Genomic DNA, 26,793 nt, shown 5'->3' with positions numbered 1-26,793 from the left:
TCCTCATCACCACGAATCGACTTTGAGTTAGTTAGCGACGCGCCGCTAAGCCGCATCTCTCGTGTCGTCTCTAAATCATTCCGCGACGTCATTCTTCCCACACGCTGCCCCATCATGGCGAATCCCCCCAACAAGTACGTAGACGTGCGTCTCAACTCTGGTCATCTCATGTTTCATAGTCCTTCTTTTTACTATGCCTCTTTGTCAATTATTAAGATGCTGGGGCCGCTGTACTACCACTAAACTCCACTCATGCTGCATCACCTTGCCGACGACATCATGGCCTCGTCTCGAGATTTGGCCCCTTCTATGAACTGCTGCCTGCTGTGTCAAACATTACGGTGCCGCAACTTTTCGCCCCGATTATCGAAGCATCTACAGGCCGATCAAACAGCTCCATGGATATGTGTGCCTGCCCCGGAACTGGCACAGTTGATGGTCTCCGTAATGGCCTACCCGCACTCCAATGGAACCTTGCATGGTTGAGAATCACGCCGGATGTAAACTCCATGGCATGCCATATGTGAATAGTTGCACGACAGGCGTTTCGGTTCAAGACAGTAGGCCCTGGTGAACTCACGCCGCTCAACAGCATGAGGGCGCTGCTTGCATCATTACGCAAATTCGGACGCAAAACCTAAGTCGCTGGTGCTGAGGGTCCTTCTGACATTGGGTATAAAGAAATTTGACAATCCCCAGTTTGGCCAAACTACATCGCCATTACTTGCACCATTTCTTATACCATTCATCCAAGAATCCGACATCACTTCCTATCTTTTCTTTTACTTTCCCGAATCTCTTCTCGCGTGACCACAATGCGCATTCTTTATCTGTGCCTTCTGCTCTGCACCGTGCAAGCATTTGTTCCGTCGTATCTAGCTGACCCCACGACTAGAGACACTCAGAATAATGCTGGGTTTGAGCGAAGGGAAGACATCTCTCCCGTCGAGCAACGAACCGACACCTCCGCAACTCCCGCACTGGCTAGCGACCACTTACCTCGACACGAGCCGGAAGATCACAATAGCACTGCCGTTGATGACAACGTAGGCGATAGTGCTAGCCACGAAGCTCCACGGAATGCGCAAGAACACACCATCTCCCGTCGAGACGTCAAGGACTGGATAGCTCTGGCAAAAGCCGGTGTGGACATCAAGCAGTACCATGACTTCTTGAAATCCAAGGTGGCGGATGGTGGCTGGATATATCAGATTGGACCTGATGACAAGATACTTGGATACGGGAATGTGACCCTGACTGAAGAGGCAAGACTTGAGGTGGAGAATCACGAAGATACTTTCGGTATGTTGGAGGACCTTCCCATACGATCTCTACGGGCTCTACCATCCGATTTTTCGTCTTCCGTAATGCGCGAAGGACCTGAAGTCGTCGAGCGAAGAGAAAAGCTTGTGCCGAGAGATTTGAAGTGGATGATCCAGGATACCGCAGACGAAGCCCTCGTGGTGGACAGTCAATATGAGTACGTATGATATATCACCACATGATCTGTCAGCTAGCTAATTGTGTACCAACTAGAGGCATGGACATAAGTACACATGTCGATTTTGTGTACCCCGAGCATCCAGGCGAGGATGTATTCGTCTATTTGATCGACTTGGGCATTCAGATCAAGGTTATCAACGTAAGTTTGAGTCCAACTGCTTTGCATCGCTAACTGTTTCGTTGCAGAAGGATGAAGACCGAGAATTTAAGACAGACAACGACCGCGTTCTCCAGTCCAGCTCATCTATTGCAGCGGGTCAAAGTCCAGAAACAGATGACAATGTTGAAAAGCCATCACACGGGACTCGAGTTGCTTCGAAAGCTGTTGGCAAGAAATATGGACTCGCGAAAGAGGTATGTTTTCGCAAAAGTATGGCTTCGTCATATTCACTTGGCATTCCAAGGTTGGGTCTTGGGCTTCTTTGTCGCAGGACTCATCGATCTGCTGTCGATCATACATGCGAAACAGTCGGCTGACATCGCGCGAACTCTTCTAGGCGTCCTTGGTTTCAACAAAGCTCTATCCAAAGACCGGCGACTGGGAGAACGGCATGTGGCTGATCCTGAGAGACATCAAAGCCCACGAAGGACGAGCTTCTCGAAGTGTCGTGATCACGTCTTTGGCCATCGGCCAAGGCGGAATCACACCCGAGGCAGCTAAGAATGACGAGAGGATGCAGCTACTCTACGGAAACGATCTGCGCGAGCTTTCCAAACTTGGTGTACCTTTTGTGATGGCCGCAGGTAACGATGCCGAGAAACCGAATCGTGGAGATGTTGATCAGATTCCAATGACTCTCCAAGATGACGATATTCCACTGATCATCGTCGGAGCTTCAGACTGGGAGGGCAAGCGAGCCGCTTTCTCACAGGGTGGTCCACTCGTCACGATCTATGCGCCGGGCGTCGACATCGAATGCCAGAACAAGGAGGACAAGATCAAGGCAACTGCAAGTGGCACCTCGCTAGGTGAGTAGACCTCTTCTGCAGGCTCGCACTCGGAACTGACAGTTGACTTCAATGTAGCTGCACCTCAGGTAGCAGGTCTCATAGCCACATACTTGTCCTATTCAAATAAGCCTTGGGACGATACCAAGACTGGTGTGGAGCGCGTCAAAGCTATCCGAGACTATGTGACCAGTGACAAATCGAGTTGGGAACGGGCTCCTGGCAGCGGTATCCGTGTAATCTGGAACGGGGCAGACGAGGCCGCCCATGGGCACGACGACGACGACGACGACGACGACGACGACGACGACGACGACGACGACGACGACGAAAGCCCGAACGACTCGAGTCCAACTTCACCGAGCCCTGTGCCTTCGGCAACACCGTCCCGCAAGAACAAAGCGCTTTCTATCATTTTCCAAAACTACATCGATGAGATCTCGAACGAGAACACCTGGTTGTTCTTCAACAGCGATTACGGCGAGTCCTCCGAATGTCGTCTTGACACGGAAGCCATGAAAACTGTACCAGCAGAAGGCAATGTCGATAACCCACCTTGGCCTGCTGGTACGTACGAACTGGGCAACCTCATCGACAGCAGTAGTTGCGATTATCTCAACGATGGAACCAATCCTGGATCTCTTTGGTGCCAAGATTGGGATGCACCACCTACAAAGCAAGGCGAACCCGCTTTGCCCAAGGACCGAGAGATCAAGTGTAAAGCGGAGGAGGTGAGATATAAGAGTGGAGCTGAGGGCTGTTCAGATTCCATGATGGGCATCTATCGTCATGCCGTCGTTACGTGTGACTGGTAGCTATCGCCAACGATGCGGTAGAGAGATGCTAAACAGCTTTCCTCGGTATTTCTTTCGCTGATTTGTTTGGTAAGGTCTTTTCCTTCTCGGTACCTGATCCTCAGTCACGCTCGCTTTTGTTTGCGACATCTATTAGCTCTATGTTCTTGCTGAATACAACACGTACGTCAAAGCGTTGCTTGTGTGCCGATAAGCCTAGAAACTTCGAGATCAACTTCATATTCACATATACCTTTGGCATGGGTTTGATAAGCCGGTGCGAAGAAAACCCATTACGCCGTCAGTGGAATCCACTCGGTATCTTCGTACGCGTGGCTGCTCCGTTCAACGCGATGCTGTGAGAAGGTGACGCGTGTGCACGGCTCTCAGAGCTGGATCCATAGAACGTCCGTGCAATTTCCATAGTAAACCCGTGGTATCTCCGCCCATCAATGGGACCATGATCGTCATTCTGCAGTGAGATGTGTTCGAGATTTGCGAAGGAAAGATTGGCGAAAAGCCTGAAAACGCACTTGGCGGTTTGCGGCCTGTGAAAAAACAATGGGGATAGCAACGTAGTTGAGTCATGCGGCTCACAACAAACCATCAGTGGTGGGTCATGGGAGCGAAAGGGGTGATTGAGTAAAACTTTGTTCATTTTTCTTTTTGCTGCTATGCCCAACTTCGAAGGATTCATGCAGGTCAGGTGCTATGTAGATCATCGAGATCAGACCCTCAAACTCGCTACGTTTTGCGCCAAGAAGTCGTGTGTATCACCCCTAAAGTCGTCATCGAGATAGCTGTTCTTATTCGCTCCAAAGTTGATCAGCTTCCTGCCCCCACTCCACTTCGGCCAGTCCATAAAAGTGTTGCCCTCATTGGGGTCCAAGTTGTAGACGAATGAGTAGTAGTAACCTCTAATAGTCTTCGCGGCATTGTTGGGCAAGATGCCATTGAAAACTTGCAGGATGTCGGAGCCATGGAATGTTCCTAGAATGGGTGTACCGAAATCGTATGTCGCGAGATAGGACCAGGATGGTACATCGGGTGCGACTTGACCGGTGACTTCCAAGAAGAGGCGACGCGTGAGGGTGAAGGTGACGTCGCCGAGAATAGCGGAGACGCGCTTGAATTGCGGGTAGAAGTTGTTGAGCAGGCCGGTGCGGAAGGGCGAGCCGTCCTCGGTGATAGTTTGGTAGCTGCCTACTAGCTGTTCGACTTGCGCTGGTGAAGCATTCTGGAAGAAGATGGTTGAGAGATAGGTCGTTACTTCTTTGGTCGTAGTTAAATTCGAAGTGAAGAGACCAAAGAGAGTACCCTCGTCTTCTTGGTCACCAACGATGAAAGGTACTTTGGCGTACTTTCCAGCTTTGACAAGGGCATCGGGAGAATCCGAGAGGGCCCTTCCATCAGGGCGAGGGAGGTAGGAAAGATTGACCGTGAAGTAGCCCAAGATACCCGGGACAGTATTGGCGGCATTGAGGAACTTGGTGTACGGCACTGTGCGGAGACACGCCAAGGTATCGGCAGAGCTGGCACATCCAGCTGCTTCAACGACCTGCAAGTAGTTAGCATTGTGCTTAGCAGCAACGAGTAGGATTGAACACATACCCTGTCGTAAATGGCTTGACCTTTGGGGCAGTCAACGGGATCAGCTGGAACTATCGAACCTGAGTTCATGATGCCAGCTCTGAATAGCGGCTTGCCATTGTAGTTGTTGTCGCCATCGTAAAGCATCATCTGATCCAACACAGAGATGGCACCTGCACTCTCCCCCCAGATCGTAACCTTCTCAGGGTCTCCTCCGAATGCGGCAATGTTGTCAGCAACCCATTCCAAGCCCAATCGTTGGTCTAGTAGCCCTAGATTGGCGGAGCCATCGGCTAATACCTCTTTCCCAGGCATGAAGCCAAATCCGCCCACGCGATAGTTGACCGCAACAAATACGATGGGCTTGCCTTGAGCGACTGATTCGGCTACAAGGCTTGTTCCATCGTACATTGCAGTAGATCCAAGTTCGAAACCGCCACCAAAGATCCAGAATAGTACCGGAAGTTTGTCGCCAGCTTTGGTACCAGCGGGGCGCTGTACGTTGATAGTAAGGCAGTCTTCTCCAGCATTTGTGACGGTCTGAAGAAGTGGTAGGTTTAGGATAGTGCCTAAGACGTTGGTGGGGATATTCCTCTCATCTATGCTGAAGAAAAACTGTGGGCATGCTTTTGGAATGCCGGTTCCGTCGACCTTTCCCAGGGAGGAAGTTATGGGCTGAGGTGGCTTTAGTCGTAGCTGATCGATCGGAGGCTGTGCGTATGGTATGCCTTTGAAGGACTCAACACCCAATACGTTGATGCCAGCAACCGTGGCTTGAGGCGAGGGAGCAACGACGGTAGGGTTTGCTCGTTTTTCCAGCGGAGCTGGGACTGCTAGAGCCAATGGAAGCAACGAAAGAAGGGTTGCCAGCTTCATAGTGAGTAGTTGTGCGTTCGACTCGTGGTTGTCGAATCAAATGAAGTTCTTGCTTCTAGTGAATGCTTCTACCATCGCTGTGCAACGCACGATACTTAACTCGCCCGGTGGAATAGATGTCACAAGCCAGAGACTACGCTTCACAACGAGCCTCGGACAATGTCGAAGTCTATTGCGTCCGGACGAAGAGCGATTTGGAAAGACTCAACGTAAGCTCAAAGGCCGCCGTGGCTGCAGATACACCCATGCTTCAATAGCATCCTCCCGGAATTTTGGGTTGCAGATCGCTCTCATTTTGATGGAAGTGGGGTCTGACAGCCTTGTGAGGTGACACGGTGCATGAAGAACATCGTGCGCTGACCTATCCGAACTCGCACTTCAGAGCGTCAGCCAGGGGAAAGAGCCACAATAGGCTTGGATCGTTGGTAGATAGCTTCCGGCGCGTATTGTCTAGGCAGCTGGTCATGAGGTGTCGGCGCATCTAGCGGACGAGTAGTAATCCAGAGTTTATGGTTTTGCGCCACATCAGTCTTTACACAAGCCGTCCTCGGAACGTTCTCTGTTTGCGCTTTCGACAAAACGCGACTAACCTGAGTGCACCGACTATGAGATGTGTAGTGGAGGGACGTGCAAGGTAGGATATCGACGCCAAGAGTGGCATTGACTGCCGGACCGCAAACGGATGCATTCTCCCGGTCTGTGGGTGGGTGTATCGACTGAATCGCCATCGTTGTTAACACGTTCGGGAACCAGCCATAAACCGTTGGCTTGTAATCTGATGACGGAGATGCTACCTTTCAAGGGGTAACTACTTCGCCCCGCGTGGACAAAAGGCGGGGTATCGCGATGGGTCTCCCCACGATCTCGGCGAATCCATCGCTCGATATATTGGTGTTCAGCGCCTTACTTGCGGGCAAGGCTGACGCCTCGGTAGTAGAGAGGCGCCACAAACTTACGCAAACTCAAATTGCATGTGAGAAGACTCTGAGAGGTTTCGAGAACTCAGCGCACCGCGCCAACGCCCGGGTGCACTCCGATGGCTGATGGGCGTGGAGCCGGTAACGGTAGTTGATGCTAGCGGAGCGTATTCATCCGTATCGAAAGCTTTGACAAATCTTGGAATGAAATTTACTGTGCATTCGGTATGGGCGCGCTCGCTGAGCTCGTGTGATAAAGGCAAACAAGCTTGGAAGGCTGCTATGACGTGGCCATACGCCCCACAGACTCAGTGGGATCGGATGCAAAGGAATACAGGGAAAGAATAATGCTGTCGAATTTCTCAACAATGCGAGTCCGCATGTTGGGAGTCGCATCCGTGTACAAAGCTCAGATGCGAGGCACGCGAGAGTACCTCAGATTTCCAAGCTTTGGGGCCAGTGCGGGATTACTAAGCGTTATCTCCGACTCAATCGAGGCTTGGTCCCAATGCAACACTAACACTTCAATTTTCATCACGACTGTCGGATTTGCTATGAGCTATCTGGACTTGCGATCAAAACGATATAAACAGGCCGGTACTCATTTTCAGTCGCACAGAACACGTAACCAGCATCAAAACAGCCACTAGGACTGTTCCATCATTTTGGCCTCATCTAAAAGATGGCAGAGGAACACGATCTCAAACTGCTGCGATGGAGCACACCTACTTCCGACGTCTGAGCTACGTATACGGTATCAAGAATGAGCGCTGCCACTGTCTCTCTTGGTAGCTATCTGCTGAGGCGACACATGATACTTCGCTACGGACGCAAACCTCTCGCTGGGTAGTTTCTTGGCACATCTATGGATATAGCTTTGTGTCCATATCGAGATACATTCAAGGTTTGAGGTCAAACAGAGCGAAGTCATGGTCCCACGAGGGATGGTACATATAACCAGCGCTTACATGCATCCGATATTACGCGGTGGTAGGTGTCACTGTGCGTGCTTACGTGCGTACCTAATTTCCCGGTCATCGGGGGCCTAAAGAACAGATTCAGTCATCCCTAGCGAATTCTCCTGCGTGAATGTCTCGGCCGCATCATTTCCAATGCCGTATTTCAACATCGAGGTTGAGCCCATCCGCTACAACAGCCAATGTGTTAGTTTTACCGAGTGGGTCTCCTTATTCACTTTGTGTCTTACCCCATTGATCGCGGTAAGTTCAACCTGGACTATGCTCCTGCATGAAGATGAAGTACTGATGGAACTTGTGCTTTAGCACATTGTATCCGGCACACCTACAATAACGTATCTGACCGATCGACGCCCTAGGTGGTACGATCGGCTGTGCAGCTACAACCCGACATCTATAATCTGGAGATACGCCGCGATAGCCGATCGGCGCACTCGCGCTGTCCAGTGGAGTCGTCATGATTTAGCAGCCACCAACGCGATATTCTGGACCTCGAACGGATGGAATGGCGAGGAAGAGATGGTTACGGCCTGTGCTCCGCACTGCTTACGTTTGCCAGAGCACACCCACGTTGAAGTAGCCTCATTGACAACATTGAAAACCGTCATCACAACACTTCAAGGCGTGTCGGCACTCTATTTACTCATTGGTGCCATGTCCGGAGCCGCTCTTCCCGGCGTCGCTATAGGATTCGGCATCGACGCCGTCTTCTTCCCGTTGGCCATTCTGGGTCTTTTGCGATTATGCGCTGCTACGTGGCTAACAGAGGACTTTGTATACCAGCGAAGTGGCTTGCGGAACGTCACGACCATCGTGCAGACGCACCGGACTCTCTTGCCAAAGGACAGTGACATGGAACCCGATCAACAACCGACAGCATTGGAACCGCTCATAACAGCGCCATATGAAACAGCTGGATTCAAGTCTCCCGCAGCATCCTGGAAAAGCCATCTCTTTCGCACCTTCTTCCTTCTTCTTCTCGGAGGTGTTTGGACATTGGCTCTCCTCATCTTCACCCCAGTATTAGGAGACACGTTTTTCACTACAACGACTTTCCTGCTCGGATTGTTTTACTTCGTCTTTATCACCGCTTCTCTCGCATTGTACGCCTTCTACTTCATTCGCGGTCAAACGACGACTACGATTTTACCCTGTATCTCGAGTACATGGTACCGGATCTATACTGTGCTGCTCATGGGTCTTATGGTGGTCCTCATCGTTATTGCAAGTATAGAAACGAATAAGAGTCCCACGGGCTTGTACACCAGTGCGGACTTAGGGACAAATTTGGCATGTGCGGACTCCAGCCAGTGGTGGCAATTACCGCCCCCCAGTCGGTGGATAGGAGTTGCGACAGACAAAGAACTGGATGAAAGGTGGCTGAAGCGGAATCAGACCAGCCTGGTCATCAAGGGTGCCCAAGAAACGGAATTCTGGTTGTATAACTTCACTGGCTTCTGTATGGGGCATGTCAACGATATGTAAGGTGCTGAATTTGCGTTACACTCGCTGGCGCGTTTTGTACCTAAGTAGTATCAGAAAGCTTTGGGCTGTAGCTGGGCTAATCAAGGCCACCCAAGTAGAATCTGAGCTTTGCGATGAGTTCGTGCGTATGCACCAAATTGAAGTACCTAGGTAGTCAAACAAACTTGCTCACGAGTACAACAATCAGGCTTGAGAATGGGTGTAGAGCTCAGAAGGGTGCGTAAATAAGTCTTCTCTGAGTTGAGCATAAATTCACTTCCTTGCGCGTCGGCCAGTGGAGTTTGCTGGTGACGATCCGAAACGGGTTAGAGTCATGACGTAATAGCAGCTCGGCCTAAACATTCTCGCAGTCGGCGCGCACTGCAGATACACAACAGCCATTGCGGTGCCCTTGGCCAGTAGCAAGTCGTCGCGCGAACTACTACACGAGTATAATGTCCCAACTTGCTTGAAGTAGCGCGAGGTTCTGCTATTCCAACGAAGCTTCTCAGATCAGCAATTGATCAACTCTGACGCAAACTTACCACCCCACATCCACATACTCAGCCACCAGTAGCGATGCCGAACCCTACAGATATCCCGTCCTTCGCCGCCTCGCAGCTCATCCTGCTCGATGCCGAGCTTCAAGCCGAGCTCTCCGAAACAAACGCGCTTCTCTCGTCACACACGCCTACCGCCCTCTCACGCGCCGGTCTCGCGATCCTAAACCTTAACATATCTTCTATACGGACAGGGCTGGGTGGCAAGACCGTGGTCGAGCTGGGATTAGATTCGGCAGTCGTGGCTAAAGGCGAGAAGCCAGACATCCCTGAGCATGGCATACGTGTGGGCGATATAGTTGCGGTTCAAGACCAGCCCAGCGGGAGCGCGAAGAAGACGGAAAAGAAGGAGCTCGAGAAGAAAGGCGCCTCGGGCGTAGTTCTCAGGGTACGCAGGGAGAATGTAGAAATTGTACTGGACAAAGAGGACGCAGATGTGCCTACTGGCGGCAAGCTATGGATGTTAGTTTACACATTGTGGGCGGCTGTGTCGGGCATAATGAGGCTGATACATGTAATAGAGTCAAATTGGCGAACGACGTCACCTACAAGAGGTACGTCTTTGCTGAATGCACCCTTTCAACCTCTCCCTGAACTTATATATGATAGGATGAACCAAACGATGAATAGGCTACAGAAGCTTGGGGACCAAGAGCACACACCCTTCATGCGCGTACTCTTTGGACAGGCATCGCCTACGCCCTTACCTTCAGACCTGAACGATCCATCAAACCCCCTCCATAAGCTCGAGTGGAACGATCCATCCCTCAATGACAGCCAGCAAGAGGCCATCAGATTCGCGCTAGCGTCCCGAGAGGTCGCGCTGATCCATGGCCCTCCAGGCACAGGCAAGACGCACACTCTGATTGAGCTTATCCTCCAATTGCTCAAGCAGAAGCTTCGCTTGCTGGTATGCGGGCCATCAAACATATCCGTAGATAACATTGTCGAGCGTCTAGCATCTCACAAGGTCCCTATGGTGCGCCTCGGACACCCAGCACGCCTCTTACCGTCCGTCTTGAATCATTCTCTCGATGTTCTCACACGCACGTCAGAAGCAGCCGCGTTGGTCCAGGACGTTCGCAAAGAAATGGATGACAAACAATCTTCTATCCGTAAGACACGCAACGCCAAAGAGCGCCGTCAGATCTACACCGAGCTGAAGGAGCTCCGACAAGAGTACAGAGAGCGAGAAAAAGGATGTGTAAATAACCTAGTGACCGGCAGTAAGGTCGTTCTTGCGACGCTGCATGGCGCGGGTGGCTTCCATCTAAAAGGTCAAGAGTTCGACGTCGTCATCGTGGATGAGGCCAGTCAGGCTTTAGAGGCTCAATGCTGGGTGCCTTTATTGTGGGTCAAGGCAAGTAAGCTGGTGTTGGCCGGCGACCACCTCCAATTACCACCCACTATCAAGTCTCTCAACTCGAAACAAACGAAAGCGGCCAAGAAGGAAGCCAGCAAGAGTGACGATAGCGCGGAGAAACCCGCTGGCAAACTGATTACCGGCATGACGCTCGAAACAACTCTTTTCGACAGGCTACTTTCTCTACATGGACCGTCGATCAAGCGGATGCTAACGACGCAATATCGCATGCATGAGAAGATAATGCGATTTCCATCAGACGAACTATACGATTCGAAACTTATCGCAGCAGACTTCGTCAAGGATCGTCTACTGAAGGACTTGAAGTACGACGTCGAAGAAACTGAAGATACACAAGAGCCGCTCGTCTTCTGGGACACTCAGGGCGGTGACTTTCCTGAGAAGATTGAAGACGAGGGTGTGATAGGCAAGGGCGGGAAAGGCATGAGTCTTGGCGATAGCAAATCTAATGAGGCAGAAGCAGCGTTGGTGAAGATGCATGTCGCGAATCTGATCAAAGCCGGCGTTAAAGCGGAAGACATCGCGGTGGTTACGCCATACAATGCACAGGTACGCGTCTCTCCACCCTGCTCATCATGCGTGTGCAATGCGCGTCAACTTTGTATAGTGGGGTTGGATGTTAACAATGGTAGCTCGCATTGCTTGCTGGAATGCTCAAAGAGGCGTATCCTGGTATCGAACTAGGATCCGTGGATGGCTTCCAAGGCCGCGAGAAGGAAGCCGTCATTGTCAGCACAGTACGGAGCAATCCAGAGCATGAGGTGGGCTTCTTGGGCGAGAAGAGACGGCTCAACGGTACGTCAGCTCCTACTCTACCGACTCGCCGCAATATCTACGCATGAACACGTGGCTGCAGGTGCTAATGAAGGGCGCAGTTGCAATGACACGCCCAAAGCGACATCTTTGTGTGATCGGAGACTCAGACACAATAAGCAAGTACGTACCCTCTTCGTTCCCAATTCATGTCCCCAGCATCACTACCCTTCCTTGTTGGTCCCACAGCCGATACCTCATCGTCATCGCGGAGTCGCGGACTTCGGTCATACCCGAGAACGTGGGCGTCGGGACGTGGTCTTTGCGAACAAGCAAATCTGAAACCCGCGTAACTCGAAACTGCCGTGACACGCCCCCTTGCTTTGTCACACAGGAACCCTTCGTCACCCACACCGAGACCAGTCCCTCGGCACCCTGTTATACGGCGGAGGATTCTATACGCTCGTCACACCACAGCGCCGTGCATTGTTGCTGACTTGATTGATTCACAGGGGCTCCAAGTTTCTAAAAGCCTGGATGCAGCATCTAGAAGACCACGCCGATCTCAGGTATCCGAACTTGGCAGACGTCTACGTAGACCAAGAAAACGGCGGATGAGGGGTGTAAGCAAGCGAGGCTGTAACACATGCGCTGTCACGGGCTCCCAAACAAACAATGTCGGAGTTGTGGTTCGCTACTACATGTTGGAGTGGTGTGGGGAGGACATGGTCTCAGCGCTATGGTTTGGTTCGCAAGCGAAGCGCGATACTGCAGCCATGGCATGCGGCGTGATTTTAGCTGCAGTAGTCCCGCGTCAAAGTCGCGAGTCGAGACAGCTCGCGCCAAAACACCTACATACGCCGAATGTCATCGCCAAAGTGGCATGCGGCATGAGACTACGGTGGTAAGACGGCGAAGCAGGGCTTGCATGCGATTACATATATGCGCAAAAGAGAAACGAGAAGGACCAAAAGAGCGCGCAGAATAGACAGCGAGTAATGCGCTCATTCTCTCAAACTCTTTATGCTGAACGGTGTCGTGCAGGATAAAGTGTGTGTGGTGGCGAGTCGTGACCATCAATACATGGCGCAATACTATCGAGCAATCAGCGCAGGCCGGAAACTTCATCAAAACGGCGCCCAGCGCTTGCGACGTCGCTTCTGTCAACGTCTTTCGAGACCCTTCGGCTACCGTCGACCAGCCTCCCCTATTAATCATGTTTACATCAACGTACATCGTCAACAGGTAACGCGTGCAGTAGAGTACCAAACAGTCGTGATAGACGGTGTGGTGTGGGCCAGAGCAATGAGCCCCAATCAGGCCGTCGTCGGAGTTAGTCCGCGGACAGCCTCAAACGCGTTAATGCAGGCTGGAGCAAGGATTCCTGTTAGTCTGCACGGCCGAGGGTCCATGACATGACATGCGTCCTGGCGACCCCATGTCTTCTCGAGCTCAGACCTGACGCGACAAGAGGAGGGTTCGTGGAACGCCTCGGTCAGTGCTGCAAGCCGCTATTTGTAGACGCAGAAGGATTAGCTCTGCGACGGCTTTACTGGGATTTGAGATGGCGGTTCTGGACGAGTGGTAAGTTTGAGAGGTCGACAGGGAAGCTGAGGTCCAAGACGTGTTAGCCGCATGTTTCAGAAGGGCTGAAGAGGACAGTGGCCGAGCGCGCCTGCGCGTGCCGTGCTGCAGCCAACGAACGTATCGATTGCAACAGTCCGCTTTGGCGAAAACATGCAGCTGTACTGGACGCAAAACCCCACAGCCCCATCGCCAACAACCTGCACGTCGTTCGTTCGCGCAGTGGTCCGACTTGTTGGCCTCTCATGCAACGCTTGTGCAGCAGCGATCAGGCCTTTATTTGTTGCTGCAGCCCCCCAGCCCCCGTTGTGTTGTGGTCAAAGGTAATGCCGGTCATACTGCTTGATTCGCAAATGCGCCATCAATAATAGCCTCCTCCTTCCCGCCGCGCCCCCCATCCGACTAACCCTCCCCACTCTATTGGCACCCTTGTCCAAAGGGTACATGACGCTCTCGGTCTGATACATAGACCCTAAGAGCGCCGCCCCCCGTTCTTTTGCTGCTCTTCTCGTTACGTCGTCTGTGGCACGTCTCTCTATTGTTTAACCTCGTCGCTCTTTCTGATCGAGTTCGCTTCTTTCGAGTCTTGGGGGCTATCGTTGTTAATTCCTTATTGCCTATTCTTGCCTTGCATCTATTTTCGGAGGAGGGACGTTTGCCGCGCTTGTCGCTCCGGTCCGCCTTTGCTTTGCTTCTTATCCATCAACTGCTTTCGCAACATCGGTGATGGTAGTCGAGATCCTCACGCTCGCTGGGTCATCCCGGTAAACCTCGCCTAAGCGCAATTTCCAGAACTCGTCCGCAGAAGCGCATTCGCCAACAGTGCCCAACACTCGGAATCCAAAACATCGCAGCATCCATATGCTTCAAAGAGAAGGCTTTGTCGTCGCCGATATGAGTGCGTCGACGCCCTCGCCCTCGCCTCTTGAGCGCTCCAGCTGGAAGGCTGAGGCTATCAGAAGAGGGAACTTAAAAATTAGCGGGCCGATCCCTATTACCGAGGATGTGCCGTTGAATGAAGAGGAAGAGAAGGAGTACGCGGCAAATGGCGCGCTGGACCGGACACTGCAGCCGCAGGACGCGCCAGAAGAGCAGTATGAAAGGCCGCAAACCCCGCCAAGACCACTTCAGTCTCCTCCGCCTGTGCCTGAACAGCATATGTCAGCCTTGCGATCAAATCCTGTGGGAGAGCAGCAGCCCCAGCGCGATTCGGCTGTTCCCGAGCGCCCGATTTCTTCAAGATCCCCGCCAAGAGTGCGACACTTGGACGAAGTACAGCGCGAAAGCATTGTGCCATCGACTTCAATCGCTTCCCCGTCGCCGTTTCGCTCCACGCCAGAGAGCGCCGGTAAAGCTGCGCAGAAAAAGAATAAGCGCAAGAGCGGCCTCAGAAATGTCTTCCGTAAGATGTTCGGGCGAAAAGGCCCGGACCGAGCGGACGATCTGGAAGAAGAGCCAATGCAGCGTGGCCACAGCTACCACCATAGTGTGAGTTTGTCTAGAACAGCATGACGAATGAAATCTGACGAAGAACAGGACACTACCATGCTGAGATCAACACCACCAAGAGAACCAAGGACACCCCCGTCCAATCCTCGGATATCTGATCTGCCAGTGGAGGAGCTACAGCCATTACATCCGCTAGGCCAACATCTCCCGTACCCCATGAACGTGAATGCGCCGCCGGCAAGTCCGCCGAAAGAGTACCTTACATTCGATACGGACAGGCCGGATCTCGGTCGCCGAAGAGCCACGCTGCCCACTGTACCAAGTGCCATTACTCATCGACACAGTTTCGACGAGCCTCGGGAAAAGCTGGCAGCGTGGGACGAACAGGCTGAAGAAGATGAGATGTCTCCCGGTATCGGTATCGCACTGTCTAGCCCGACTCAAACAGTAACGTCCAAACACGACAGACGGAGATCAAGAAGTGCAGATGCTCTTCACAATCTCGCAAAAGAGCGCGCCTCGACGGAGAGAGGCAGGAGTGCGGAGATCAAGTTCTGGAGGGAGAGCTACATGTCCGGCAGCATCTATAGTAGACCGCAAACAGCGAAGACTGTAGAGACGGTCCGCACCGTGCCGATGCAAGAGCCCATGATCCGAGAACCAGACAACGAGTCGTTCAACGAGATGAGCGCGACGCTCGTTCAAGCGGACGAATCGCAGACCGCGACGCCGATTACGGAAGAGCCAAACCGCGAGCAAGAACGTAGTGTTCAGCCCCCAGTCTCAGCCTTCAATTTTGGTGACCTGAAGAATGCGTTGTTTGGACCCAAGGAAGAAACTATCCCAGAATCACCGCAAGTCCGAAGCATTTCGCCGCCGCCTCCGCCACCAGCGAAGAGCCAACATCGCATACCCATCGAGGATCGCGTTCAAGATCTTGAATCCAGGTACTCTAATCTCGAAACACTCACCCGCCGGATGTCATCCCGTAACAACCGGCAAACCATCATCCTCGAAAACGCACCTCGCAACCTGCGATCAAGGAACCGGAGTTCGTCCGCGTCTGCATCGCGCTCTCACTCAAGATCGGCACCGAGCATTCATCAAGAGCTCATCGTCCAATCAAGTAGTGAGACCCTTGAGCCTGAGCCTGCGCCTGGTTCTCCAACGCTTGCCGGACCTCCCGTTCCTCACACTGGAAGCAACGAGGAGAATGCGCGAGCGCTGCGGAACGTCTATGAGGCGCTCAGACACGAGAGGAGCGCGAGGAAGGCCTTGGAACAGCAGGTTCGCACTCTGCAGCACGATGTGTCGGACTTGCATGCCCTGGTGAACAAGCTCATCGTTTCGGCGACTGCCACATCGCCGTCGTATCCTACTCCTTCGCCCGACACCTTGATCATCTCGCGTGAAGGCGATCAGCGGATAAGCTGCTCCACACCGCGAGCTCCAGCGCACGACCGCAATATCGTCTACGGCCAGCCCAGCCACGACAGGAACCAGCGATGGGCCAACGACGACGCGAGCGTCTACTCTGAAGACCTGGCCCGCAAGCCGAGCTACGACGATGTCTCGCCAGAAGTATGGGCTACGCCGAAGGAGGAAGGATTTGATGGGAGTGGGTTCTTCCATGGCGACGACCGGGTAGGAGCATATGCTTGAGGGCTTTTAGGTCGCTTGATGCGGTCTCGAGACGTGGAATGATTGGTAAGGTTTTCTTTCCTTCTGGATACGGCCGGGCATGGCATGACCTTTTGGATGTTTGTAAGATACCCAGCGTGTGCGTTGATATGGCGCGCGCTTCTGTCGTTGAGCGATTTATCATTTCTTGTGTCTATTGTCTGGTTAGCGAGCGAGCGTATTGAAATGCATCCATCATTGATCAGCTGTGTAAAGATCTTTTGTCGTAGACGTAACAGTGCCGGGGCAGGTGGTGAGGCGAGAGATGCTGGGTGAGGTGAGTGGCCACGGAAAGCGCGACACGCTCTCACTTTGTGGCGCCTGGGCTCCCGACTTCCTGGATGATTGAATACCGGACATTCTCCTCTTTAAAACACCCACTCGCATACGGTACGTCAGCTGCAAGACTCAAATATGGTGCAGAGGGGTTTCGAAGCGGACGCTACCTTGTAAGTACAATGCGGAGTCGCACACATCAACTGACGAATTAACAATGAGCAGTGCCAACGAGAACATGATTACCTTCAAAATTGGTCCTAATGGCGATGCCGTGTTCATGGTTCCTGAAGGCCGCATCCGTGCCTCGTCCGAGTTCGCCGACGCAGCTATGAGGGGACCATGGCAAGAATCGCAAGAGCGCGTCATCGCCCTACCCGAATTCGACAAAAAGACCTTCGGTACCTATCTCCAGTGGCTTCTTACGGGCGTTGTTCACACCAAAGCCGGTTGCGCCGATGGAAACAAATCGATCGAGGCACGCTTGTACTCAGAGATCCTCCGGCTACCCAACCTATCTGTTCTAGGTCACTATCTACTCGACAACGACTTTAGAGACTCTATCAATGATGCTCTCATAGAATGCACGGCCGACTTACACCGTAATGGCTCCAAGTTCCCAGCAAGTTACGGTCCAGACTTCTACGATAAAACACCAGATCAGTCCCCGATTAGAAAGCTTGTCGTAGATCTCGTTGTCTGGGACATGCGAGAATTTCATGTCCTGAGACTGAAGACCGATCGAGATACTATGCATCCTGACTATATAATGGATCTTCTTCTCGCTGTGTCCAGCAGGCTTGTTTCTGGGACTCCTGGTAAGTCACCACTTGATGGGTGGGACACGAGCTGCAAGTACCACTGTCACGGCGACGAGAAGCCTTGCTACAGGAAGAAAGCTGACACGTACGTAATATGTTCTGTTCATGACATGACCGCAGCTAAATTGGTCTAGGCCTCGCGTTATCCCAACAAAACGCCCAGCTTCTGACGAAGCCCAGTCACCGGATGCAAAGCGACAAGCTTCAGGATAGGATGAGCATTGTATGGAAGACTCTTCGGGTGTTATACAGTCTGGTATGACTAGAAGTGTGGCGTGACTGTCAAGCGGTGCTTGGGTGAAACGGAGGGTGATGAAGACCACGTGGTATCAATGTGGACTACCCGTCATCATCGATGGCGAAATTATGATTTGCTAAAACAGCTACAAGGCGCGTACAAAAGGTGTTGTTCATCATGCAAAATACTTTAAGCTGTGAATAGTGAGGTGAAGGTGAGGCAGTCGCAGGGCGCTCTTTCCTAATTAGTGAGAAATAATCCAAGGTACCGCACCACCCCCACTCAGATAATTTCTCTGGAGCCCCAGCTCCGATCCTTCTACCTCTACTGACAACGCGGTTAAGCTGCATCGCTGCGACACAACGCCGACCGCAGCGGCGGCAGTAACAGCACTAGCATTTCTCAACCTCCAGCCAAAGGTCGCCACAATGCCGCTCTACTCGCAGTCCAAAATGCCTAGGTAAGTCAACATCAAACCCAGATGATCCAGCAGCTAACAAAAGTAGCATGGGAACCAAGGTCGTCACGGTGCGCGTTGGGCGTGAACCCAACCACACCGATTTCACTGTCCACGAAGATCCCATCCGAGCATCATCCGCATTCTTTCAGACCGCCTTTCGTCACCCATGGCGCGAGTCACTGGAACGCGTCGTTCGACTTCCAGAGTGCGACGCGATAGATTTCCAGATCTACACCCATTGGCTCTACTCCGGTCTTCTTTGTGCCATACCTTCAGAAGTTAGCGGTTCCAACGGCGTCAGCTCGAGTCTCGTGCGTGGCTATCTCCTCGGCGATTACCTTCAAGATGCGAGCTATCGAGATACCATTATTGATGGCTTGATTGAGTGGGATCGCCATGCAGATGACGCACCACGCACAAGTTTCCTGTCATCATGGATCAACATTGTCGATGACAAGACTAGCGAAGGAAACCCGCTTCAAAAGCTCTTGGTAGACATCACTGTCTGGAGAACCAGTCATGTCTGGTGGACTTCCGTTATCGCAAAGCTGCCTGCCAATTTCGTTCGCGATGTTTGCATTGGTCTCTCTACGCGGTACAGAGTCGATGGCGCCGTCTTCCCCGTGCGGATTCAAGCGAACAATTGCGCATATCATTCTCACGGAGACAAACCTTGCGGCATTACCGAACAACCAAAGTAAAGCGGCATCATGAGATGTGCAGAATGGGGCTGACGCCACAATAGGACTTCGGATATCCTTAGCTCTTCTCCATCAAAGTCTTCCGGCTCACCTGTCCAAGAATCTCAAGAACAATTTCCCAATTTGGAACGGATCAGGGCCGGTAGTCGGGGTAGGGGTTCTCCTAATGGACGCGGAGGTGGACGCGGCTACCGTGGCGGACGTAGACTTGACGGATAGGATCGTGCGAGCTGCTTAGACACTATGAGAGTTTCGACCGATTCAACTCTGTCTATCTCAAATCCGCATGCATACAGACAAATGTTCACGGAACAACTGGGTCAGTATACTCATCGCTAGGCCCTCCTAATGAGACACAATAACATCTGGTGCTGTTTTTTATGTGTATACAAGATCAGACTATCGTCACATACGGACAAATATATCGTGAACTTGTTTAAAAGATGAGCATTAATCATTACTACTGTATACTCGCTAGTACGCTTCAAAACAAATCACTCCCACCACCACCACCTAATCATACACTCACACCAACTCTCCCTTAGTTAACATGGGGAATGTAAGTAGGACCCCTACCCGCCTCAAACGCAGGTCCAGCAGGTCCATCAACGTAAGCAGTATCGTGGTCGGCAACATAAGCAGCATTGGGGTTGGCGATGTACGCGCTATCCCTCATGCTCTCGCTGTACCTAGCCTCCTTGACAACCTCGGGCCTCTGGTCACCCTTGCGGCCGAAGCTCCAGGCGCCGAGCAGAACAAGAGCGAAGATACCGAGGTCGCATAGCTCGCCGAAGATGATGAAGAGGAAGGCGAGCGCCTGGTTGGTGGTGCGTGAGTAATTGTTTGTGTTGCGGTAGAGGAGGACGAGCTGCGCGATGGAGAAGGCGTTGCGGACCCAGACGATGGGGGTGACGAGCATGACGAAGCGTGTGAGGGCTGACTTGGAACGGTTCTAGATGTCGTCAGTACATGCATTTGCACAGAAGGAGGGGGGTAAACTTACACCGACAACACCGTTCTTCTTGATCCCAATCCAGCACAGAATGGCCTCAAGAGTAGCACTAGTCGACGCAGCGATAACAGTGGCTACGTAAACAACATACAGTGTCCTCACCATGTAGTCGACAGCAATAAGACTGGGGTACGCCAACGCCGAGTTTCCACTACCGCGGCGCGCAAGACCAACAGCCCAGCTAGCAAAGCCAAGAGCAAGGATAGCCAACATCCAGAAGCCGTTCAAAGCCCAAGACAGGACACCAGGCTCCTTGATGCCAGTGCCGTTGTTTTGAACGTGGTTGGCGTGGATCCAGATGGCGCCGACGATGCAGGCGTTCATGATGATCATGGCGCCTTGGTAGGTGAAGGAGAGGATAGAGATGATCTTTCCATACTTGATGGAGTCGTTGTTGCCGAAGGGTTCGGTGTACTGGGGGTAGGCGTAGGCGGAGGTGATGTAGAAGGGGGAGGGGAGGCGGGACTGAAGGGCCACGATAGAGGATTGCGCGGCGTAGGCGATCATAAGGGTGGTAAGACCCATGATCAGGAAGAGCTGTGTACCCGTGGAACTGTTGTGTGTTAGTTGATTTGACATTGGATAGAAGGGGCATGGATTGATGTACCTGTGCCTGTTCAGAGTTGACCTGTTAAACTTCTTGAATGTACGTGGACGTCCAGGGCCGCCGACGAGCTGGCGACCGAACAACGCAAGAGCGGCCAGAATGAGGATAATGGAGCCGCCTGCTGTAACGACATGGAGGGCGAAAATTGCCTGGACGGTGGACGTGGTGTTGGTGATGGCCATTGTGCGTGTTCGGTGGGTGTGCAGGACAGCACCCTTGTGAATTAAGTGATGAAATTGATTATTATACTGATGATACTCCACCAACATGCAAACTTGAGGGTCTTTATCATATCAACCGAACCTATGCGGTCATACCTCACGAGCCCAGACCATGACGATGCCTTGCGATGAACTGCTGTCAAACTTTACCAACGTTGACGCGCATCGAGACCAACAGCTCTCTGGCCTGGAATTAGCCATGTGACTAACTGTGGCCTCCGCAAAGATCGAGCAATGAACGGGTTCGGTGCGAGTCGCGACGTTGAAATGAGCTTGGGTGAATGACGTTTAGCGGCGCGCGGAGAGTAGCGGAATGACGTCGCGCGTCGCTAGCAGAAGCAACATGGCCGTCGCAGCCGGTTGCTTTTTCGTTTTGCGTGAACGATTATTTGAGATATTTGGCTTGGGCCGCCGAAGATCGTCGCAGTCACGGTAGTGCCATCGTGGAGGTGTGAGCGCGGGAGATGTGTTCGATGGCGTGATGATCTGCCCAGGGGTGTTCTTGTTTGTGGGCTCGACGGTGACGCGCTAGCGGTCGGGAACGTGATGTGCCATTGCCAAGTGGGCTCTGCAGCAGGATTTTTCGAGACTTTCAAGAACACGACGATGATAATGAAAGTGGTCGCGCATCGAACGCACGAGGATCGAGCCGAGGTCAGGAAGGAAGTCAATCAGGATGGATCACGGACTGGATGATGGCTCTTCATCTCGCAGTCCATCAATCGCTTTTCCCAACCCCCACAACCCTCCCACTGCCTCGGAGTCCCAGCTCTTCAGGCGTCATGAACCTCCGCACGGCCTCAATGTCGTTTCCGCCCCAAGCACCCTTCCCACTGCTGCGCTTTCCGTGTTGTGCTGTTTCATACTCATCTTTGTGCCATCCACACCCAAATATGCAAAACATGCACACGACAACGAACAGTGCCATGACTGCGAGGATGAAGATGAATAGCGACCAGATACCGGAACTAAGCCAGGTTACAAAGGACGCAGAAGCCGAGTTGACAACATGAGTCGCTGTACCCTTCTTGCCGTTGTCGTCCCAATCGTGGAACCACATTGCTGTCTTTTGTATTCGCTTGCCATTGATGCTTGACTGTGCGCGCGGAATGAGTGCAGCACGGATAATCTCGTATGCGCTTGCTGGGTCACCGGCGGACAACAGGGGACGCTGCAGAAGGATGAGTTCCAGAATCTTCTGCTCTTTTCTGTCCATGACGATGGTGAGATCCGGCGAAGTCAAGTCAGTCCACAATTGCATGATATCGAAGTGCAGCACCAATGCATTGGAGTCTTTGACGTGGCGCAAGGAGTAGGCGTATGAGGCGCCAAAGTAAGCGCCCCCAACGTTGTCAAGTTGATCAGATGCGACGAGCTTGTCAAGATCATCTTTCGATGTGTCCAACAAGACTTGGTTAACATATAGTTTCGGTAGAATCTTGGAGTCTCCTAAAAGTGGGGCATTGTTGATGCTTAGATGCGCTGAGTCGTAGGGAAGGGAGATGTTCAGAAGCTGGGGGACGTTAGCGGGCGATTTGGTCTCCTTGACAGTAGGGATGGTTTACCAGAGCGTTGTCGTCTTTTCTCTGAGCCCATGGCGCATCGTTGCCTTTTGATGTGTCTTGGTATAGGAAAGGGCACCCAACACATGGGATCTTGGCAATCACGTTGTAGCCCTCCGCAACTGTCGTAATTTCCGGCGCGACTTCAGCAGCTCCGCATCGCGCAAACGCGAGAATCGCAGCGAGAGGCGCTATTCGGAATATCATGATGAGAGGCACGATGATGAATTGTAGTAGGGTCACCCGTGTTGACACGTTTGAGGTTATGTGGCTGGGTCTGTATGTAAGCTGGGGCGGGTGGGGCGGCTTCCATGGGTCATGTGAAGTCGCGAGCTAGCGTGTTTGGAATACGAGATGCAGCACTCACATCGCTCCCAGTCTTCACAGAAGTAAGACGCTGTTTGCCAATCGTATTTGCAGCAGCATCGGGATATGAGGTTCTGTGTCAGGCATGATTTTAAAGAACCAATGTACAGCACAACTCGTTTATTGTGCATCAGAGGTACCTCGGTATTTATTCACATCATGTATAGCCCAAAATCAACCATGTATACGCTCAGCCCGATAACGACCCAATCGCGTTACGCCTCGCATCTATTCCCTCGACGCACAGCTTTATCGGTCTTGGACGTTTCGTTGAATTTTATCCAGTCTCCTGGCAATCAACGCCATTCTCTCTCATCAACAACCCCATGATTTCGTTGTCATCGTGACCGTCGTATATACCATACTGCGCTCCTTCAAGCACTTTACTGGGAACCTCCAAATCATCTTCTGCCACCTCGTCTGCTGTATCGATGAACTCAGCTTCAATCCTCTTCGACAAAGCGTCTCGGATCGTCTTACACGCGGAAAGAGCATCCTTTGCTTCTTTGTCTTCCAGGTGTTCTTCGATATCGGCGAGCTTCTTGAGGATTTGGGCGCGATTTGTGGTCGGACTTTGTAGCCCAAGTCTAGGATCCAGCGTCAAGTGACTGGCAACCGCTAGAGCGCCAATCTCGATGATCTGTCTGCTTCGCGCAAGTTCATCAGGTTGTGTCATATGCCGAATGACCGGATTATCCGAGCGAACTGCAACATCTGTCATGCCGGCACTGTTGTAACCAGTGCCATGTTTCAGATCCCGGCGATCTCTCATCTCGTTCAGCGGCGTACCGATAGGAGTAGAGAACATGTCGGCGACGAACGTATCGTTGTACGTATAGTACGGTATGCTTGTTGGATTGAGTGGCCTTCCTCTCGGCGCCGGACCTTGACTCACACTTCTTCCATGTTGGAAGTGCGCGGCATGCCTTCTCTTGTGTTCTGGTGTAGCTGATCTCGCACGCGGTGCTTGAAGCCGAACGAAAGTGGGATTGGTGATGCTGTTGGCTGCGGCAATGCGATCTGTATCGCCAGTGCTCAAAGATCGGCGACGACCGTAGCTTTGCGATGGCTGTTCTGAGTGGAGGTAGGCATGGTTTGTTTGAGATCGCATAGGCCGAGGACGATCGTTGAGGTCTGGATCATCAGTTGTTGTTGGGAAGGCTCGTTGCAGATCTAGCGGGTAGGGATGGGGTGTACTTGGTCCGGGAGTCGGGTATGCCGCGGCGGTTTGGCCGAAGTCGTAATTTGAGAAGTTGGGAGTCGAAGTTGTGGAGGTGTTTGGTGAGTCAACAGCTGCAAAAGCACCGTGTTCATATGTAAGACTGAAGTCATCGAGTATATCGCTGTTGTTCATCGAGAAGATAGGTTGCCTTGAGCCATCTGATCCGAATAGTTCGTTGAAGTCGGCTTGAGAGAGCTGTTCCTCCTCGTCCATGGATGGAAGGAACAGATCGGCGGCTGTGTGACTGAGAGGCGCATTTGGCTGAGACATTCTGTAGGTTCCCAGTAGGATTGCAATAATGAGTAAAGCGCGTATTGTTACCGAGATCTGCGGCTCTGTCGATACGGGAAGGATGTTACACAGGAAATGGGAGGCTGCGCAAACGATGTCCAGATATAATTACTGTTTGGTCCTTCCGTTGGCCTAAGCTGAAACACGACGCGGTGAGTTTGGTGAGCATAGATGGTGGCGCTGGAGTAGGGCAATGGCCGGATGCCTACGTTGAGTACGTGGTCGATAGGCAAACATCGCTCCTGTGCATACAGTCAGTGCTCAGGCTCGTTTCGCGTAATCCTTGGCTATCTTGTCATAGGAGGACTATTTGCTGTGATGGGAAGTAGAGAATTAGTTGCGACATGCTCGAGACATTTGTCAGAAGTTGATTTCGCCAGTCAGCTGCACTGCGCATCCATTGTCTCGCAACAGTGATGCAGATCCGAATCGCATCTGAAGGCTCTGTATGAGAGACAATTCACTGATTGCCTTTTTTGACTCAAGACACTTTGCTGTCAAAGATTCAGGTCTTCTGTATTCGTTAAGACATCTAGGTCATCACCTCATAAACGTGTTCCCGCAACTGGTCGGCCCCGGAGACCCTAACGTAGGGCACAATGGATGGCAGTCCTTCCCAAAGGCGATATCGTACATCCGTGCTATACAGGAGAATGCGGCTCTGCAGACCAAAAGACGTGTTCACTCCTTCTTGTTCTCGCCGTCCTTTCCCTTCTTCTTGTCCCAATTCCAAACCTCCCAAATCTGTTCAAATATCATATCACCATAACTCTTTCCTTCTTCAATGGCTTTCTTTTCTTCCTCCAATCGCCGCTCCTTCCAACCCTCCTCCTCATCACCCATCCACAGCTTCCCAAGTATACCCTTTTCTTGCCCTTCCTTCCGCTCCAGTGTCCTCCGACTCTTTTCCCTTTCCTCTTGCAATATCTTCTGCATCTCCTTTGCGCGTTCGGTCGGTAGGTCCATGGCTCGCACTGGACTGAGGTTTTGTACGAGGCCGCGGCCTGTTCGTAGTGTGATGAGATGATCGGCGGAGAGGTAGAAGCCGATGCCTAGAGAGAATGTATAGAGGTCTAGTTTTCGTGGTGGGAGTATGGCTATTATTGGACATATGACGAGGCCGCCGATGGCTAGGTTACGTGTTATGCGCTGGTATCGGGCTTGTTGTTCCAGAGCGAGGCGCTCTTCTGGTGGGATGGGCATATTTTGGACGGGGTTCGGTGTCGCCATTCTGGTGAACGTGTTCGCGCAGTCGGTATTGGAAATACAGTGGATTTCGGAGTGGATTGATTGCGCGTATAGGAGTTTGAGCAGGTAGAGTGCAGGGGTGATGTCAGAGTAGTTCGGTGGTCGCAATGTCAAAAAGTTCAATGATGCAAAGACGGCGGCTAGCTCCCGCCTCGGCTGCGGCTTCCCCTTCGGAGCGGAGGTGCTGCGGAGATCTGAAGCCACGCGAACAGTACTCAGTGCACAAGGTGACTTGGTTTAAACCGCTCGTGATTCAAATGCGCCTATTGATATGCTGTTCTCGACTCCCATTCCCGTTACGCCGTTGTCCCCATCCTGCCCCAACCATGCATAACCGACATCATAAAAACGCGCAAATCTCTCGCTGATTATCGTTGGAACTTCCTCCTCTTCACGTCGACTCTGTCTTCAAAGCGTGGACTCTGCCTCCCTGGCTTCTCTTCTGTTCTGTTTCCTAGATGCTCAAAGGTTCCACTACTCCTCAGCCGTTTCGTTGGGGTTCTCTCGTACTCGCTCCCACTTTGTCCGCCTCTTTGCCCTTCTTCATCTGTCCCAGCCGGCCCGTCTGACCTGGGTCCATCCTCGTATGCATCGAATTTCCGCTTCTGCGCAGTGCTCGGCGTCTGCATCAAGCGCCGCAAACGGCTCTCTTGTAATCGCTTATTCACTTCTTCGGTGACATCGACATGTTGAACCACGTAGTCGTCTTGGATCCTGGCTCGCTTTGCGCGTGGTGTGGGCGATTGATCCACGAGAGGAGATATGGCATGCGGGTTGGAGTTCGGGGGTTGCGCATTTGGTGTAGTAGAGGCATGTTTCGCGCCCTCGATACTAAGACGCTTGTTTGAAGTCTTGACCTGTCGCTTGTTAGCTTTTCGGCATCGCGTGCGCAAACGGCACAGCATACCTTCTTCTTTTCCGCCAGACCTTCGTCCTCGAGCTGGTCCCTGAATCTCTTCATGTCGTCTTGTAACCTCCCCGACTTGTTTCGCAGTGAGATCAAGTCCGTTGCCAACCAGTCGGGGTCATTGTGATCCGTCGCATCGAGCGTCTCATTGAGAAACAGGAGTTGCGCGCGTAGGTTCTCGATGTGTTGATCAAAGTCCTGGAGAATGGATGAGAAAGGTGATGGGACAGGTAATTGTGTGAATTACCTCGAGCGAAAACTTCGCCATGTTGTATGGCAGAATTGTGGACGGACAAGAGAAACCGCATGCAGGAGGCTTCAACTTCCTTGCGGAGTCCCGAGCGCTTGAGTTAACATCCTCGTTCCGATCGGAACGTTCCGA

At 52.2% G+C, this 26,793-nt stretch overlaps 11 protein-coding genes across 11 annotated transcripts; 5 read left to right on the top strand and 6 right to left on the bottom strand.

Annotated features, from left to right (window-relative positions):
- Positions 1–815: 815 nt before the first annotated feature.
- Positions 816–3,266, top strand: J4E90_010750 (uncharacterized protein; the record flags this gene model as incomplete). Its single annotated transcript, XM_051440262.1, has 5 exons — positions 816–1,480; positions 1,537–1,642; positions 1,690–1,857; positions 2,001–2,472; positions 2,530–3,266. The coding sequence occupies 5 exons, from the start codon at positions 816–818 to the stop codon at positions 3,264–3,266; spliced, it is 2,148 nt and encodes a 715-aa protein (XP_051285906.1).
- Positions 3,267–3,972: 706 nt separating this feature from the next.
- Positions 3,973–5,711, bottom strand: J4E90_010749 (uncharacterized protein; the record flags this gene model as incomplete). The annotated part of the gene is made up of 2 exons (XM_051440261.1): positions 3,973–4,803; positions 4,857–5,711. The coding sequence occupies 2 exons, from the start codon at positions 5,709–5,711 to the stop codon at positions 3,973–3,975; spliced, it is 1,686 nt and encodes a 561-aa protein (XP_051285905.1).
- A 3,937-nt stretch (positions 5,712–9,648) lies between these two features.
- J4E90_010748 (uncharacterized protein) lies at positions 9,649–12,384 on the top strand (the record flags this gene model as incomplete). Its single annotated transcript, XM_051440260.1, has 6 exons — positions 9,649–10,091; positions 10,151–10,183; positions 10,239–11,562; positions 11,646–11,808; positions 11,889–11,949; positions 12,279–12,384. The coding sequence occupies 6 exons, from the start codon at positions 9,649–9,651 to the stop codon at positions 12,382–12,384; spliced, it is 2,130 nt and encodes a 709-aa protein (XP_051285904.1).
- Positions 12,385–14,211: 1,827 nt separating this feature from the next.
- J4E90_010747 (uncharacterized protein) lies at positions 14,212–16,461 on the top strand (the record flags this gene model as incomplete). Its single annotated transcript, XM_051440259.1, has 2 exons — positions 14,212–14,838; positions 14,887–16,461. 2 exons carry the CDS (start codon positions 14,212–14,214, stop codon positions 16,459–16,461), a joined length of 2,202 nt encoding a protein of 733 aa, XP_051285903.1.
- A 432-nt stretch (positions 16,462–16,893) lies between these two features.
- Positions 16,894–17,789, top strand: J4E90_010746 (uncharacterized protein; the record flags this gene model as incomplete). The annotated part of the gene is made up of 3 exons (XM_051440258.1): positions 16,894–16,928; positions 16,981–17,661; positions 17,711–17,789. The coding sequence occupies 3 exons, from the start codon at positions 16,894–16,896 to the stop codon at positions 17,787–17,789; spliced, it is 795 nt and encodes a 264-aa protein (XP_051285902.1).
- A 477-nt stretch (positions 17,790–18,266) lies between these two features.
- Positions 18,267–18,975, top strand: J4E90_010745 (uncharacterized protein; the record flags this gene model as incomplete). The annotated part of the gene is made up of 2 exons (XM_051440257.1): positions 18,267–18,274; positions 18,321–18,975. The coding sequence occupies 2 exons, from the start codon at positions 18,267–18,269 to the stop codon at positions 18,973–18,975; spliced, it is 663 nt and encodes a 220-aa protein (XP_051285901.1).
- A 541-nt stretch (positions 18,976–19,516) lies between these two features.
- J4E90_010744 (uncharacterized protein) lies at positions 19,517–20,776 on the bottom strand (the record flags this gene model as incomplete). Its single annotated transcript, XM_051440256.1, has 3 exons — positions 19,517–19,927; positions 19,979–20,540; positions 20,595–20,776. 3 exons carry the CDS (start codon positions 20,774–20,776, stop codon positions 19,517–19,519), a joined length of 1,155 nt encoding a protein of 384 aa, XP_051285900.1.
- A 757-nt stretch (positions 20,777–21,533) lies between these two features.
- J4E90_010743 (uncharacterized protein) lies at positions 21,534–22,465 on the bottom strand (the record flags this gene model as incomplete). Its single annotated transcript, XM_051440255.1, has 2 exons — positions 21,534–22,328; positions 22,457–22,465. The coding sequence occupies 2 exons, from the start codon at positions 22,463–22,465 to the stop codon at positions 21,534–21,536; spliced, it is 804 nt and encodes a 267-aa protein (XP_051285899.1).
- Positions 22,466–23,020: 555 nt separating this feature from the next.
- Positions 23,021–24,235, bottom strand: J4E90_010742 (uncharacterized protein; the record flags this gene model as incomplete). The annotated part of the gene is made up of 1 exon (XM_051440254.1): positions 23,021–24,235. The coding sequence occupies one exon, from the start codon at positions 24,233–24,235 to the stop codon at positions 23,021–23,023; it is 1,215 nt and encodes a 404-aa protein (XP_051285898.1).
- A 702-nt stretch (positions 24,236–24,937) lies between these two features.
- Positions 24,938–25,836, bottom strand: J4E90_010741 (uncharacterized protein; the record flags this gene model as incomplete). The annotated part of the gene is made up of 2 exons (XM_051440253.1): positions 24,938–25,698; positions 25,830–25,836. The coding sequence occupies 2 exons, from the start codon at positions 25,834–25,836 to the stop codon at positions 24,938–24,940; spliced, it is 768 nt and encodes a 255-aa protein (XP_051285897.1).
- A 36-nt stretch (positions 25,837–25,872) lies between these two features.
- On the bottom strand, positions 25,873–26,679 carry J4E90_010740 (uncharacterized protein; the record flags this gene model as incomplete). Its single annotated transcript, XM_051440252.1, has 3 exons — positions 25,873–26,361; positions 26,412–26,609; positions 26,659–26,679. The coding sequence occupies 3 exons, from the start codon at positions 26,677–26,679 to the stop codon at positions 25,873–25,875; spliced, it is 708 nt and encodes a 235-aa protein (XP_051285896.1).
- Positions 26,680–26,793: the final 114 nt, after the last annotated feature.

The sequence above is a fragment of the Alternaria incomplexa genome (genome assembly GCF_024043165.1).
Source record: "Alternaria incomplexa strain BMP 0042 chromosome Unknown scaffold_26, whole genome shotgun sequence".
Lineage (NCBI taxonomy): Eukaryota > Fungi > Ascomycota > Dothideomycetes > Pleosporales > Pleosporaceae > Alternaria > Alternaria incomplexa.
Note: the sequence above shows the minus strand (reverse complement) of the source record. Positions and strands in the feature narration are given on the sequence as shown.